The following is a 12,561-nucleotide window of genomic DNA, read 5'->3' as shown; positions in this document are numbered from 1 at the left end:
CAACAGTGCACCTAATGGCAGCAATGTTGCCTTTGGAATTACACCAGTAGCAATCACTTTGGATAAAAGAGTAAAATCTATACATATTATCTTTCTAGTTACAATCATGTTGTAAGGTTAATTATCTTTATTTTAGTGACTTTGCATTTATGAAAATGTTTTGATTTACAACAGATGCTTTTTTACAATTTTCTAGCTACTGATCAACTGCAGCAATGATCCAAAACCAAAAGAAGTTCTTCATCTAGGCTTACTCAAATTGCATAGGTTTACTCAAATCAATGTAGTGAGTGACATTAATGTAAATGCTAGGTATGTAAATGTTAGGATATTAACACACACTGAAAATAGAGCTGTATTGTTTCACACAAGTAGAATGTTCTGTCCCATATCACTCTAAGCAGCTAATGTATATGTTTTAATAAATTTACACTTAAGTATATGAAACACTTGAGCTCCTGTTTCTTAGCACACATTTCAGCTTCCACTCACAGTATCTTACTAGTAATTTAAGTCTGTTGCTGTCACAAATCAATTGACAAATTCTGTATCAGATTCATTTCATTGATAGAAAATGACCTGGACACTCTGTTACTAGGAATTTTTTTATCTGCAGAAGAAAAAAAATTCTGCATGCTTGTGAGTGCTTCCTCAGAAATTCTTTTTTAATGTATATAGGCTAATTGGTTATCAGATAGGTTTCTAACCATCCTTTCCTACATAAAGCTGTATTGAGAAACAGTTTATAGGTCAGTTCCACGAGTGGCTACAATTCCGCACTACTGTGCATCTTACTCAGTATTTCATGTCTTAGTCAGATCTTAAGAGGTCAAACATATAGAGTGATCCTATCACAGATGCATGCAGTGGTCCTCAGTAGACTTGGAATACATGCAGATTGGACAGGTATTATTCAGTGAATTGAGAGTTCTTTTGAGTGAATTTGATTATCCCTTAAGAGAGAACCAAAGAAGCCAGAATGGACAACTGTGCTTCTTATCCAGAAGGTCCCATACCTTGAGTTTTCTGCTATTCTACACAGAACATGCTGCAAGCCCCTTAGAAGCTGCAGTGAGAAATCAATATAGCCCTGAACCTTTTTAGATAGGCTATACCAAACTTGACATCTATTATCTTTCTATAAACTGTACAGCAAAGCATTTTTAGCTGCAATGAAAGGTGCTAGCGACTAAGGACCAAACAGTTCAAGACAGACTTTTACTGAAGATAGGGTATACAGAGGAAACTATCATCTGCATTTTCAGAAGGAAGGACTTCACTGTCAGGCCTCGAAGTAAAACTCTCCAGGACTGACAGGAAAGTGACTGTGGTGGCAACTTCTGGCTACAAAATTCATTCCCATAAGAAATTGTTCAGGGGATGACTCATTTAGACAAAAATATTTTTCTTTCTGTTCAAATGCCTAATAAAGCATAGAAGTTGAAATCCTATTATATTTAGATTTTGGTCTCGTAACTCCTGGGTCTTAGTCTCTTAATTTTATGAGAGAGTTCAGGCACGATGATCCTTCCCTATTTAAAGGCTATGTTCACCTACATAATTTACAAGATGCTCCCAGACTGCATACCGGGGGACATACTTTAAATGCAAATAATAACATAACTCAGGGGGAAAAAAGCCAGTATTCTTTACTTTACAGATACACCTTAGCAAACTGAGTGTGCAACTGTTTGCTATACTGTTAATAAATTTGGCAACTGTGGCTCTTCCTTTTTCAGATATAGTAAACCGTCTTTTTATAATAAACAGTATTATATATTTTTCAGATATAATAAACAGATAACTTCTCAAGTTATCGTAATTCTTCAGCAACACCCTTCTTTTGATTAATGTGGAAGTGAAAATTTATCAGTAATGACTCCACAAATAGCCTGTAAGAGTTACAATCAATAACTCGTAATTGGTGAGATACAACCCTGGAGTAGAAAAGAGCTTAATTTGCCCCAGTAAAAAGCATTATCTGAGAAATTTAAGAAGACTAATGTTTCTAAATTACTATCATTTTACTTCATATTTTTTCCATGGAAATATGTTTCATTCTGCCAGTAATCTGTTCCAATGGAACCACCACAAAACTAAAACTTCAGTGTTGAAACATTAATCTTCAATTCTAAATGGAGTGGTTTTTTAAAGTTTAGTCCAGTTTTATTTCACTGTGACAGATCATTTAAAGAGTAGAAGCTATTATAGCCTGGTAGGCTAAAATATGCATATTTGGTGGGTAATGATGAAGGAACTCCTTATATCTGTGGACAAGACTTTCAAAATAGGCTACCTATGGTTAGATTTCTAGGTATATATTTAGGAACTTAAATAGAAGGTACTGCTGCTCCACAGTTTTTTGAAACTATGCTACCTATTAAAGGCATAATAGCCTACAGTTATTTAGTTTATTTACTTTTCTTAAAATTTTGAATCTTCATAGCTATAAGTGCTCATTCTAAGGGCTCTCCGTGTATTCTATAAGTGAGTAAAGGTAAAAACTACTATGATGAAGGTTTCTAACTGACACTCATTTGATGGTCCAAGTCTTAATGAATGTAAGAGGTGAAAATATTTTCATGAACAAGAACTCATATGAAGGTGTAACTAGTCTTCAGTTTCTGCTGTTGACCTCTCAGAACAGTGCTGTCAGGCCAAAAGAAGGGAGAAAAGTTTTTCTTTTAAAAACAGTCTTAAATACAGATTGTGTCAAAGTCCTTCTACATAGGTCTATTTTAGCTACCATTTGCCAAGCTGTTTCAGCAGTTCTCCTACTGTGAAACCTGGTAACTTTTCCCCTCCTTGCATTCCTTCTCCCAGATTATTAGTCCAGTTTCTGATTCTATCAACAATTAGCAAGCAGTTTCGTTTACCAGCTAGACCAAAGTTTGCTAGAGCAGGAAGAGTAGTGAATGCTGCCACTTTGCCAAATTATCAGTAAGGAAATCTTTACTAGCAGTGTTAGAATCTGGATTTGTTAAACTGTTAGTTTGTTGACCTTTAGGATACAAGACCCATCTATTACCAGAAATCTGTTCTATTTCTAATGTGATAGGAATATTTTTGTTCTTATTTTACCCTTATGCACTTTTACTTATTGTGGGCAGCTATGATGGGCACGCTTTAAAAACAGAAATACATATAATTATTATTTTCTGTACTTATTAACTTACCGTGACTTCATCTGTTAAGCATTAATACAGGGGTAAACATCGAAAAGCAGGAATTCAAAAGCATGTTATGCCCAAAATGCTTCATTGAGCTTACCAGTTCTTAGAAAGGACTCTACTGCCTTCCCACTGCAGGCTCTGGTGTCTGTATCCCAAGCAATGATTCCCTGCAGTTCTGCCATAGGTGTCTAAGCACTAGAAAAGGATCAGGCACTCTTCTGTCCTCAGCATTTCCTACTGGCTAGCTCTGGGCAGATCTGCACTTCCTCACAGTCTTTTGGGATTGGCAGTCTGAGAATCGCCTGTCTCGCAACTCTCTACTGAGAGCTCAGACACGTTAACAGAAGACTGTTCTGGGAGCAAGCATCAAAAGCATCGGTTCTGCAAGTGTCCTTTGTGAAGGTTCCTATACTTTTCATATATGTTAACCAAAGGGCTTTACAGAATTGGATAATATGAACTGTCTGTTTTCTGGGCTGCAAAACTGAGTTACAGAGCATCTTCTAGGTACAAAAATCAAACCAATTAAGCTGCCTAAAGTAATTACATAGTGCTCCTGAAAATCAAGCTGGTTTTTTTCTAGGTACCTAAATATAAATTTATGAGATTAACTGAATAGATATTGCCCATGTATATATTTCTAGAGACATACTTCAAGGTTGATTTACCTGTTAAAAATTTTCCTACATGTTAGCTTTTAGATGAATTATGTAATTGGGATCTTGGCTGGTGACAATTTTAGAAGAAGGTATTACTGCAGTAATTTCATATTTAATGATTACAAGAACTAGAGATTATCCAGATGCATATAGGAATGCTTTAACCAGCCTATGATTGACTATTTCACCAACAGAGGGCTTGTGTAGAACTGCTCAGAACTGGCTATTTCTGTTTCCACACCAGTTATTTGAAAATTTTTCATTGACTTCCTATGCCGCAAAATTTGCTAAATACATAATAGTATTTCAAAGACAATAAAGACAGTCTATGAATATACGGGATGCATTTTTGATACTCACCAAGTGCTAACTCTATCTCTTTTTAAAGACCAATCTCTAACACTCATACAGTAAAAAAGAAAAACAAACACTAAAAAGCTCTTAAACCCCATATTGAAACCAGTGGAAAACCTGCCTATATCAACTACACACTCAGATTTTTAATAAGGTTAGCTTGCAGGCTTATTTATTTACTGGAAATAATCAGCAAAAATTAAGAATAGTTATTTCTGGTTTCTGTTACATTGCACAATTCTGGAGCGTAACCTAGATTTTGAGATTGACGTTTCATATTTGCTTTATATATTTTGCCACAAAACATGACTTTTTTATTACTGAAAACCCTCTTTGAGACTAGATAGGTTGTACTTTTATCACTTGTTCAGCAACATTGACTACAATCAAGCACTAAAGACCTGATCCTGATTCCATAAAATGTTTCACTTGTTACCCACAAAAGATTGGGCTAGTTCATCATCTGGTGCAGACCTGTATTGATCCATCAGTTTACAGTATTTTAACATCTGTCTCAATACTTCTGTGGAGTTATTCCTATTTTACACCACAGTAGATTATATCAGAACTGCAGTCCAAGTGTCTAACTATGTTGAGGCCTCTGCTAAGATTTAAAAAGTTCATTTTGTACAGACAGTGGAGACAGTACTTCCAACTGTGAAAATCAGCAAAACAAGTATTAAATTCTTGGAGTATCCTGTTTCTTTTACCATATCAAAAAAAGACACAGTCTAAAAATGGTCACTGCTACAGGAAGAGACAAGGTATTCCCTCAGCAATTAAGCATGAAAGAAATCAAGCCCACTTAAAAGCTTTGTCAGTCAAGGTATTTATTCAGAAATAATCTCAATAGTCTTCAAAAACATCTTCTAATAAATGGGAGTTTTCAAATGTGGAACATTTGTATATTTTTCAGCAATAAGCATAGAAAAAACGCAAAACACAGCTAAGCACAAGATTTACAAATGGTGCCATTTAAAGTAACCCTATTTAATTTGATAGGGAAACAACTAAATGATTTTTTTCAAATCATACAACTAAAAACTTTCACCATACTTTCACTGATGTCGAGGTATTATCTCCCTTCTGAGAGCAATGCAAGGAAATCAGACCCAATTCTGTATCCTACTGATATTAGCAGGAATTCCACTTAAGCAGACAGCAAAGCTGTAAAACCTTGAATTTTATTTTTTTAATAAACTATGAACAACCTATCAGCTTACTATGATAATTTGAGTAAATACACAGGTAAGGAACAGAGTAGGTAAAACTTAGACTACAGTAATACTCTAACAATGTGACCATAATTTGACTCATAACTAAGTTAATTCATATTACAGACGAAGCTTAGCTGCCAGTGACATTATTCATAGCACAATCAGGATCTTCATTTTTTTAATCATAATTTATAACACATCTTTCAATTTCCTTTGCAGCAAACACTTTACTTCCATAATATCAGCTCTGCCAAGTAACTTCTATTTCACATACTGTATGCATTAACACTTTGACATACAGTGAAGTCCCAGACCTAGAATTTATAAAGGTTTTTACAACCCCTTATGTGTGATAATGTGCTAAAAAGAATTTAAGTTCTGCCAGATTTTACTACTATTGTAATAACAGGGTCAACAATTAATCCTTACATTTACAGTCTGTAAACTTCGTATTTAATACTGAGTAGTACAGTTATAAGCCCTTGCAACAAGCATGTGTGTTCACCTAATTCCTTTTAAGCCACTGCTCTCTATTGTGTCCATCCAGAGGGCAAATCTTTATCACTGCATGAGATTTCACACTCTTAGAACATTAGAGATTTGTCCCAAGCTCTGCTTAATTTATTCCCCCTTATTATCAACACATACTCAGAACCTATTATCAACAAATACTCAGAACAACAATAAATTAACCAATGCTGGGAGGATTTCTTCTGAAAAGAAGCAGAGAGCTTTACAGAGAAAAGAAAAGCAACTTCTTAATCTTGCTGGCAGATGGAAACCCTACTGTTCACCACTGTACAAAACAAATCCGGGAGAGACATAATTGCTCCAGTGTGTTTTAGGTATAACTTCACTTCAGTAGTAATGTCACGGCTCTTTTATTATGCTGCAACCTTGTTAGAATTAAGGGCCCTATTTGGAGGAGACCAAATAATTCTGGGCAAGACAATTGTGCAACTGACTACGACAACTCCTTTCCTACATTTTACAACTGCTACAGACACCAATTTTACCAACAATGTTTTTCTTTTTTTTTTTTTTTTTTTTCTGTAATCAGAAAACACCAGAGCACCAGGAAAGGTTTTACAGCAAAGATTATTTTTTCTAGTGACATTCCAATAGCAGGTGCTAGGCACAGAGATCATTTCAAGCCAAAACCACTGAATATTTGAACATTTGTGGGTATTCTATATGTACTTATATACAGTTACATTTGTTAAGATATACACAAAACTGAAGTTGAGAAACTTCTTTTCTGCAGGGCTAGTAAAAAGACATAGCTTCCTGCAGCCTGAATAGTCCTTTCTGGGATCCTTGTGAAGTCTCCTTCTAAAGTAAATGCAAAGATTCATGCTCTAGAGAATCTACAACACATACCAGTCATTTTTCTGTGTCAGATGTCTGCTGCTGAAGCTGAAATAATTATTTTACCTTAGAAACAATTTAAAAAATCTAAATTACATAGCAAAACAGACATATACATGCAGGTCTCTCTTGCACTATACTGGGAAGACTGGACCATTTCACCTGCTGATCCCTGGGACTCAGAAATAACTTCAGCTAGGACCACTAGCTGAATCTAGTGAAATCACCTTTTGTTTAATCGCTTTTGCTCACTTTGTGAATACTCATCTGAGAAACCCCTGTATGTCCGCTGTTTCTGAAGGTTAATGGCATTTTGTTAAATTAAAATTAGCCCACAAGACTATTTCACTGTAAAATAAAGGAACAACAACAAAACGTTTATATTCTTTTTCAACCTTAAAAGTGAATTGATCAGTTAAAATCAAAAGTGCTTTACATCACTAACCGTTCTGAGAAGAGATTCATACTTTTCTAGTTTAAAACACCTTTTGTACAAGTTTAGACTAGCCAGATACATTAAACAGTTTTCATTCAAGAAACAGATCTGTATCTTCCCAGTGTAACTTACTAAGCAATTACAAACAAGTAACCGTGTTAAGTGTGCATCCACAAAGAAAACTCTCCTTTTGCCATCACTAGTGGGCCCAGTTCTGCATTCCTTCTGCACCTAGAACTCCCACTAGTTTCCAAGCCTGTGTGTGGGAAGTACAAGGAACCTTTGTATTTCCTAAGACGACTGTAAAAAGTATCTATTCTATATTAGAAACAAATCTGCCTGTCGCTTACAGAAGGTCCAAAGTGTATTTTCTATATATAGCTTCATAGCCTCATTTTCAGTAAGGATTCTTAAATCTTTTTGCACTTAGATTAAGAGCTGGATTTCCATTTGCTTGAAAAAGCTCATAAATAATAAAAAGACTGATTTTTCATTTCTTGCCCATGAAATTTAAATCAGCATCACAATAGTGCATTGATGCCAGGCCCTTACAAAAAATTTATAGTGTTGAAGCCATGCCATTTTGACTAAATGAGTTTATTCATTCCAAACACATTACCAACAGATTAAGTATTAAAGGTGAGGAAGGGGAAAGGAAATCAAAGGATGTCTTTTAAAATACTGAATTTTGTTTGCTTTAGCCAAGTCATAAAGCAAAAACATTTTCTAAAAGGAGCTGCTTAAGAGCTGGTGGGCACTGAGCTGACCAAATATGAGTCACTAGTTTTCCCATTCAGTTGCTTCTCACTTCTGTAACTTTTTCTGCCTAAAGAAGAAATAACTCAAGAGCTCAATTAAATCTTTGCACCCTCTTTCTTGGTACTATGAAAGATACCTCATACTTCTCTTTCTCTTTTGTGTTAAATAAAGAACCTTGAAAAAAAGTCAAGAATTTTAGGAATCTTTTGAGGTTTCTCTACACAGAATGGATTCTGTTGTCTTAAAAAGAAGTCACTGCTATATGAGTAACACTTTATATGAATACACCATTTCTTTACATAGGGGTATGTAATTTTCTTTACATAGGGGTAGTTTATGAAAAGTCAGTTGAAGAATATAGCATTTAATTTGACAGAGTTTATAAGGGCAATGATTCATATTTTACCCAGCACTGTCATTTAAGTCATATTGTTTACCTGCTGCAGTATGCTATTTTATTTTATTCCTCAATATTTTCCCTCTCCTACTTTCAAATATGAATCATTATGTCCTATTTATCTTTTAACTACTTTAAATAAGATTAGAATACATAAAAGATGATTCAGAAATATCTCCCTTGTACTCTGTTAGGGAAATTAGGTCAAATTCTACTCCCTCTGTAGTCAATGGAAAAACTCTTGCTGACTTCAATAACAGATCAAGCCCTAAACACACAGCTCCCTGTAGTTTCTAAGCAAATGGCACACTGTATTTCAGAAAAGTTCAAGAAGTAAGTTCTTTTCAGAATGCTTCTACAAACACAAGAGGCCTGTAGTTTTATGTTTCTGAAATGTCCTTTACACATAAGGCTAGAGGGAAAGATTTTTAATATAGCTTTTTAATTTAGTAGAGTTATCAAAACCAAATTAGTCTGCCTAATGTTGCTGAATGTATTTCAGTAAGTACCAGATAACTTGTGTTGATTTTTCCTGGGCTGCTTGGGTTTAGATTTTCTTTTAATTTTTCATTTGCATCCAACCCGTTATGTAAAGATAATCTACATAAATCCTACTTAATTAAGTCAGTTCTACTGTGAATGGTCACATGAAAAGTGGTATAAAAAATCTATCATGCTTTTGCGAACAGTATTGCTTCTTGAAGAAGTTTAGTTTCGACACAGTAATTGAGGAGACGCATCCTGGGAGCTCTGCGAGGTTAATTCACCCTGGGTGTAACTCCACTGGGGTCCGTGGAATTGCAACAAGGATGAAATTTGACCCAATCCAATCCCTGTCAGAAACGGGGCCAGCAGGGGGCAGAAGCCCTGATGGATCTGACACCGTCAAGCTTGTGCTCAGGTATAGAGGGCTTGAATGAAAACTGGTCACTTTACTGTGCTCCCTCCAGGACTCCTGTTGATTCAGAAAGTGGGAATTCAGATCGATAAATACCTCGTTAAAATAATAAATGCGTAAAAATTGAACCTTTCTCTTCGGCGAGTTAAGCCCCTTCATGGATGTCAGACCCAAAAACCTCAATCCCAGCCAGACTGGCCCCCAGATGCGCCTGCGGACTCCGGCGGGAGGGAGGGATGGAAGGAGGGAGGAAAAGGCAGCATTTCCCCCCTCGGTCGGGGAGGAAAGCGCTCCCGCCACCGGAGATCGTACACTGCAGCCCCGCGAAATGTGCGAGCACATCTCAAAGAGCCGGAGCGCCTCGCCGGCGCCCGGATGGGACGGCGCGGCGGGCGGCCGAGGGCTGAACCGTGCCGGGTAGCAGTGCGGAGGGGAGAAGTGCGGGGGACGAGAGGGGGCAGCGATTCCTTTCTGCTGAAGCTGCCTGGCTCTTGTTCCTACTGCAAGTCCCGCGCGGACTGCACCCTACCCACCAGGTCCACGGACACCTAAGGGACCACTCGACCCCCCCCCCCCCCCCCGGGGAGGCTGCAAAGGGGGAAGGAGGCTAGGGACGGCGCCCCGGCTCTGACACCGCCCCTGTGGAGCCCAGAGACCGTCAGGCTGAGCCTCCCGACCCGCCCCCCCCGCCGGGGCATCTGCGGGCCCGGCTCTGCCCACACCACCTGCGGGGCGCCGCTACCGCCGGGAGCTGCTCTCCTCAACGTCTGGCAAAGGGCCCCTTCAAACGTATTTTCTGCTCCCCTCGCGTCCTGGAAAACTTTTTGCCCACTGGAACACTTTGCAAAGTGAAAAAAAAATTTAAAAAGCGGAGAATGGAGAAAAATGAGAGCAGAGAGCCTCCACCCCCCAACTTTCCCCTTCCTCGCCCCTCCGAGGAGAAGGCAGATACTTGTCGCTCCATTTCAGCCACAACTTGGTGAACTTGAGCAGAGTAACCACTCTCTAAGTTCAACAAAACCGAAAACCGTACGCACGCTCCACAAAACTGAGTTCAGCGCTGGAAGAGAAGTCACTCTGTTCAACAAGTATTTCTTCCATCTTCCCACCCCGCCAGTGCATCCCCTTCACTGCATTAAAACCACATCCAAAGTTAAACGCTGAGGCTGAACGGGAGCCACCCCTTCGCGGCACCTGGGAGGGACGTCCCTGCCCGCGCTGCCGGGGGCTCCCAGCGGGTCTCCGCGCCCCGAGCCGGCCCCGAGCCTCGGGAGCCGCTCCGACAGGTTTCCTCCGAAACGCGGCCCCAGCCGTGCCCTGGCTCCTTCTGCCCGGGGCGGGGAGAGAGGCGACCGGACCCCCCGGCTCCCCTTTGCTTTCTTACCTCCTCTGACCTCTGCAGCCCGGAGAAGGACAGCGAAGGTGATGAGCACGGTTACAGCCGAGTCCCAGGGCCACCTTCTCGTTTTCCACCTTGTGGACCATCTCTGCATCTCCATGCTGGGCACCCACAAGTGTGAATTAAACCCGGGCGCCTTCAGTTTATACCAGCTCCGTCCTTTCCACTATATTCCCAGAGAAGAATTCTCCTATAGAGCCATACGTAGTATACCAAGAGGGGCTTTCTCTCTCACACACCCCTCCCTCTCGGCCCGGCCTTGCGCAGGCCCCTCCGACCCGTCCTCCCCGGCGCCCTGCCTTCAGACTGAAGGGAGATGAGGGGCTTTAATCAAAACGCGAAGAGCGCCGCATCCCCCTAAAGGCTTCATCCCGTCAGAGGGCTGGGCGAGAGGCTCCCAGGGCCACCCCTGGAGCCCAACTGACAAGCCAGCCGCCGGGCGGAGGCCAATCGCGCGGCTCCCCCGGCCGCCCACAGCACCGCCCTCCGCCTCGGCGGCGGCACACCGGCCTCTGAGCGGCCGCCAGCCTCACGCGGCACCGCCGGCCCTCCCGAAGGCGCTTGGGGAACGGGGAACGGCGGGGCGGGAGCGAGCCGGCGGAGGCCGCTGGGGTGCCCCGTCACCGGGACACCGCTGCCCGCTCAGTCCCGCCGCCGCCGCCCCCCGCCCGCCCCGCCACCGCGCCGCGGGCCCCGCGCGCCCGGAGCATGCGCAGTTCCGGCCGCGGCTCCCCGCCGAGCGGAGAGCGGAGGGGCGGGCGGCGCGGAGCGGGGATGCTTGGCGGGGAGGGAGGGGTGGGCAGGGGGGGCGACACTCGGGACGAGCGGAAAGGCGGGGGAGGGGGACGCCGGGTGGGGAGGGAGCGGGGGGGGGGTGTTTGAGGGGGGAAATGCGCGTGAGAGGAGCCGGGGCGCTGAGGTGAAGGCCTGCGGCGGGGTGCACTCCGAAACTGCCTGCTAGCGTTGGTGCGGCGGCGGGTCTGGGCCCCGCGGCCCGTACCCCCTCACACCCGCTGCCAGGCGCAACTTGTTCTCACACACCCTCGGGGGACCTCCGGGGACTTCGCTTTAAGGAGGCTGTAAGAAAGGAGGGAGCGGGGTGACGAAGGAAAAGCCCGCCACCAAAGAGCCGTCCCCATTCCCCGCCTCACCGCATCCTGGAAATCGGGGAGCAAGGTTTCACAGCTCCTCCCCGAGAAACCTCCCGCTCTCACCCGTGTCCTGCTGTCCCACGGGTGCAGCAGTCGGTAGCGGGGACCGACCTGTAGGTAGGTAGGGGAGACCTCTGTCAGAGCCGAGTCGTGCAGCAGGTCTGGTCGAGATCCTCCGGAGGGATCAGGTTCTGCCCTGGCTCCTCTGGGAAGTCAAAGAAAACTAGCATTGCCTTTTAATAGAAGTGTATATAAAATGTTTAAAGCTTGCTGTCATCGAGATCTTTAACACCTTACAGCACGTAATAAACATATGGTTTATCTACAAAATATGTGTCGCTTTTATATGTCAAATGAAATTTCAGAAGTGCATTTTCCTTTCCTACAGTATCTTACATTTTAAGATACCTAGCTCTTTCTGTCCTTGATTTTCTGAAATAGTTGGTATCGTTGCTATTAGATTTACAAATGAGGGGACTGAGGTGCATAGCACAGTTACATCTAAGCTCCCTTAAATGCTGTGGATTGGGTGCCATTCTGTGAAGAGATAGATACACAAGGTTATTGCGGCACTTCAAGTAGGTAGCCACAGTAGAGCTGTGGAGCACCAAAATGCCATGTCTATCCCACTTTTCTGTATCAAAGCTTACTCCTTCAGAACTGGTCTTGAAATTGTCTGTCTTAAACCCTAACCACATACAGGTCCCCAAAAGTCGAACTGATTATTAGGACTATTATTGTTGCCTTAGC

The 12,561-nt window shown here is 41.9% G+C and overlaps 1 protein-coding gene across 7 annotated transcripts in view; it reads right to left on the bottom strand.

Annotated features, from left to right (window-relative positions):
* COL11A1 (collagen type XI alpha 1 chain) overlaps window positions 1-11,089 on the bottom strand; it is a 164,824-nt gene extending 153,735 nt beyond the window's left edge. For 4 of the 7 annotated variants that reach the window (XM_069789479.1, XM_069789483.1, XM_069789481.1 and 1 more), the window contains exon 1: window positions 10,646-11,088. In XM_069789479.1, the coding sequence (XP_069645580.1) occupies window positions 10,646-10,760 (115 nt within the window). In that variant the 5' untranslated portion in view covers window positions 10,761-11,088. Of the gene's footprint in view, window positions 1-10,645 lie in introns of all 7 variants that reach the window. The other 3 variants (XM_069789477.1, XM_069789480.1, XM_069789478.1) reach the window with 1 other exon arrangement.
* Window positions 11,090-12,561: the final 1,472 nt, after the last annotated feature.

This window comes from Haliaeetus albicilla, chromosome 8, assembly GCF_947461875.1.
Source record: "Haliaeetus albicilla chromosome 8, bHalAlb1.1, whole genome shotgun sequence".
NCBI classification, from domain to species: domain Eukaryota; kingdom Metazoa; phylum Chordata; class Aves; order Accipitriformes; family Accipitridae; genus Haliaeetus; species Haliaeetus albicilla.
Note: the sequence above shows the minus strand (reverse complement) of the source record. Positions and strands in the feature narration are given on the sequence as shown.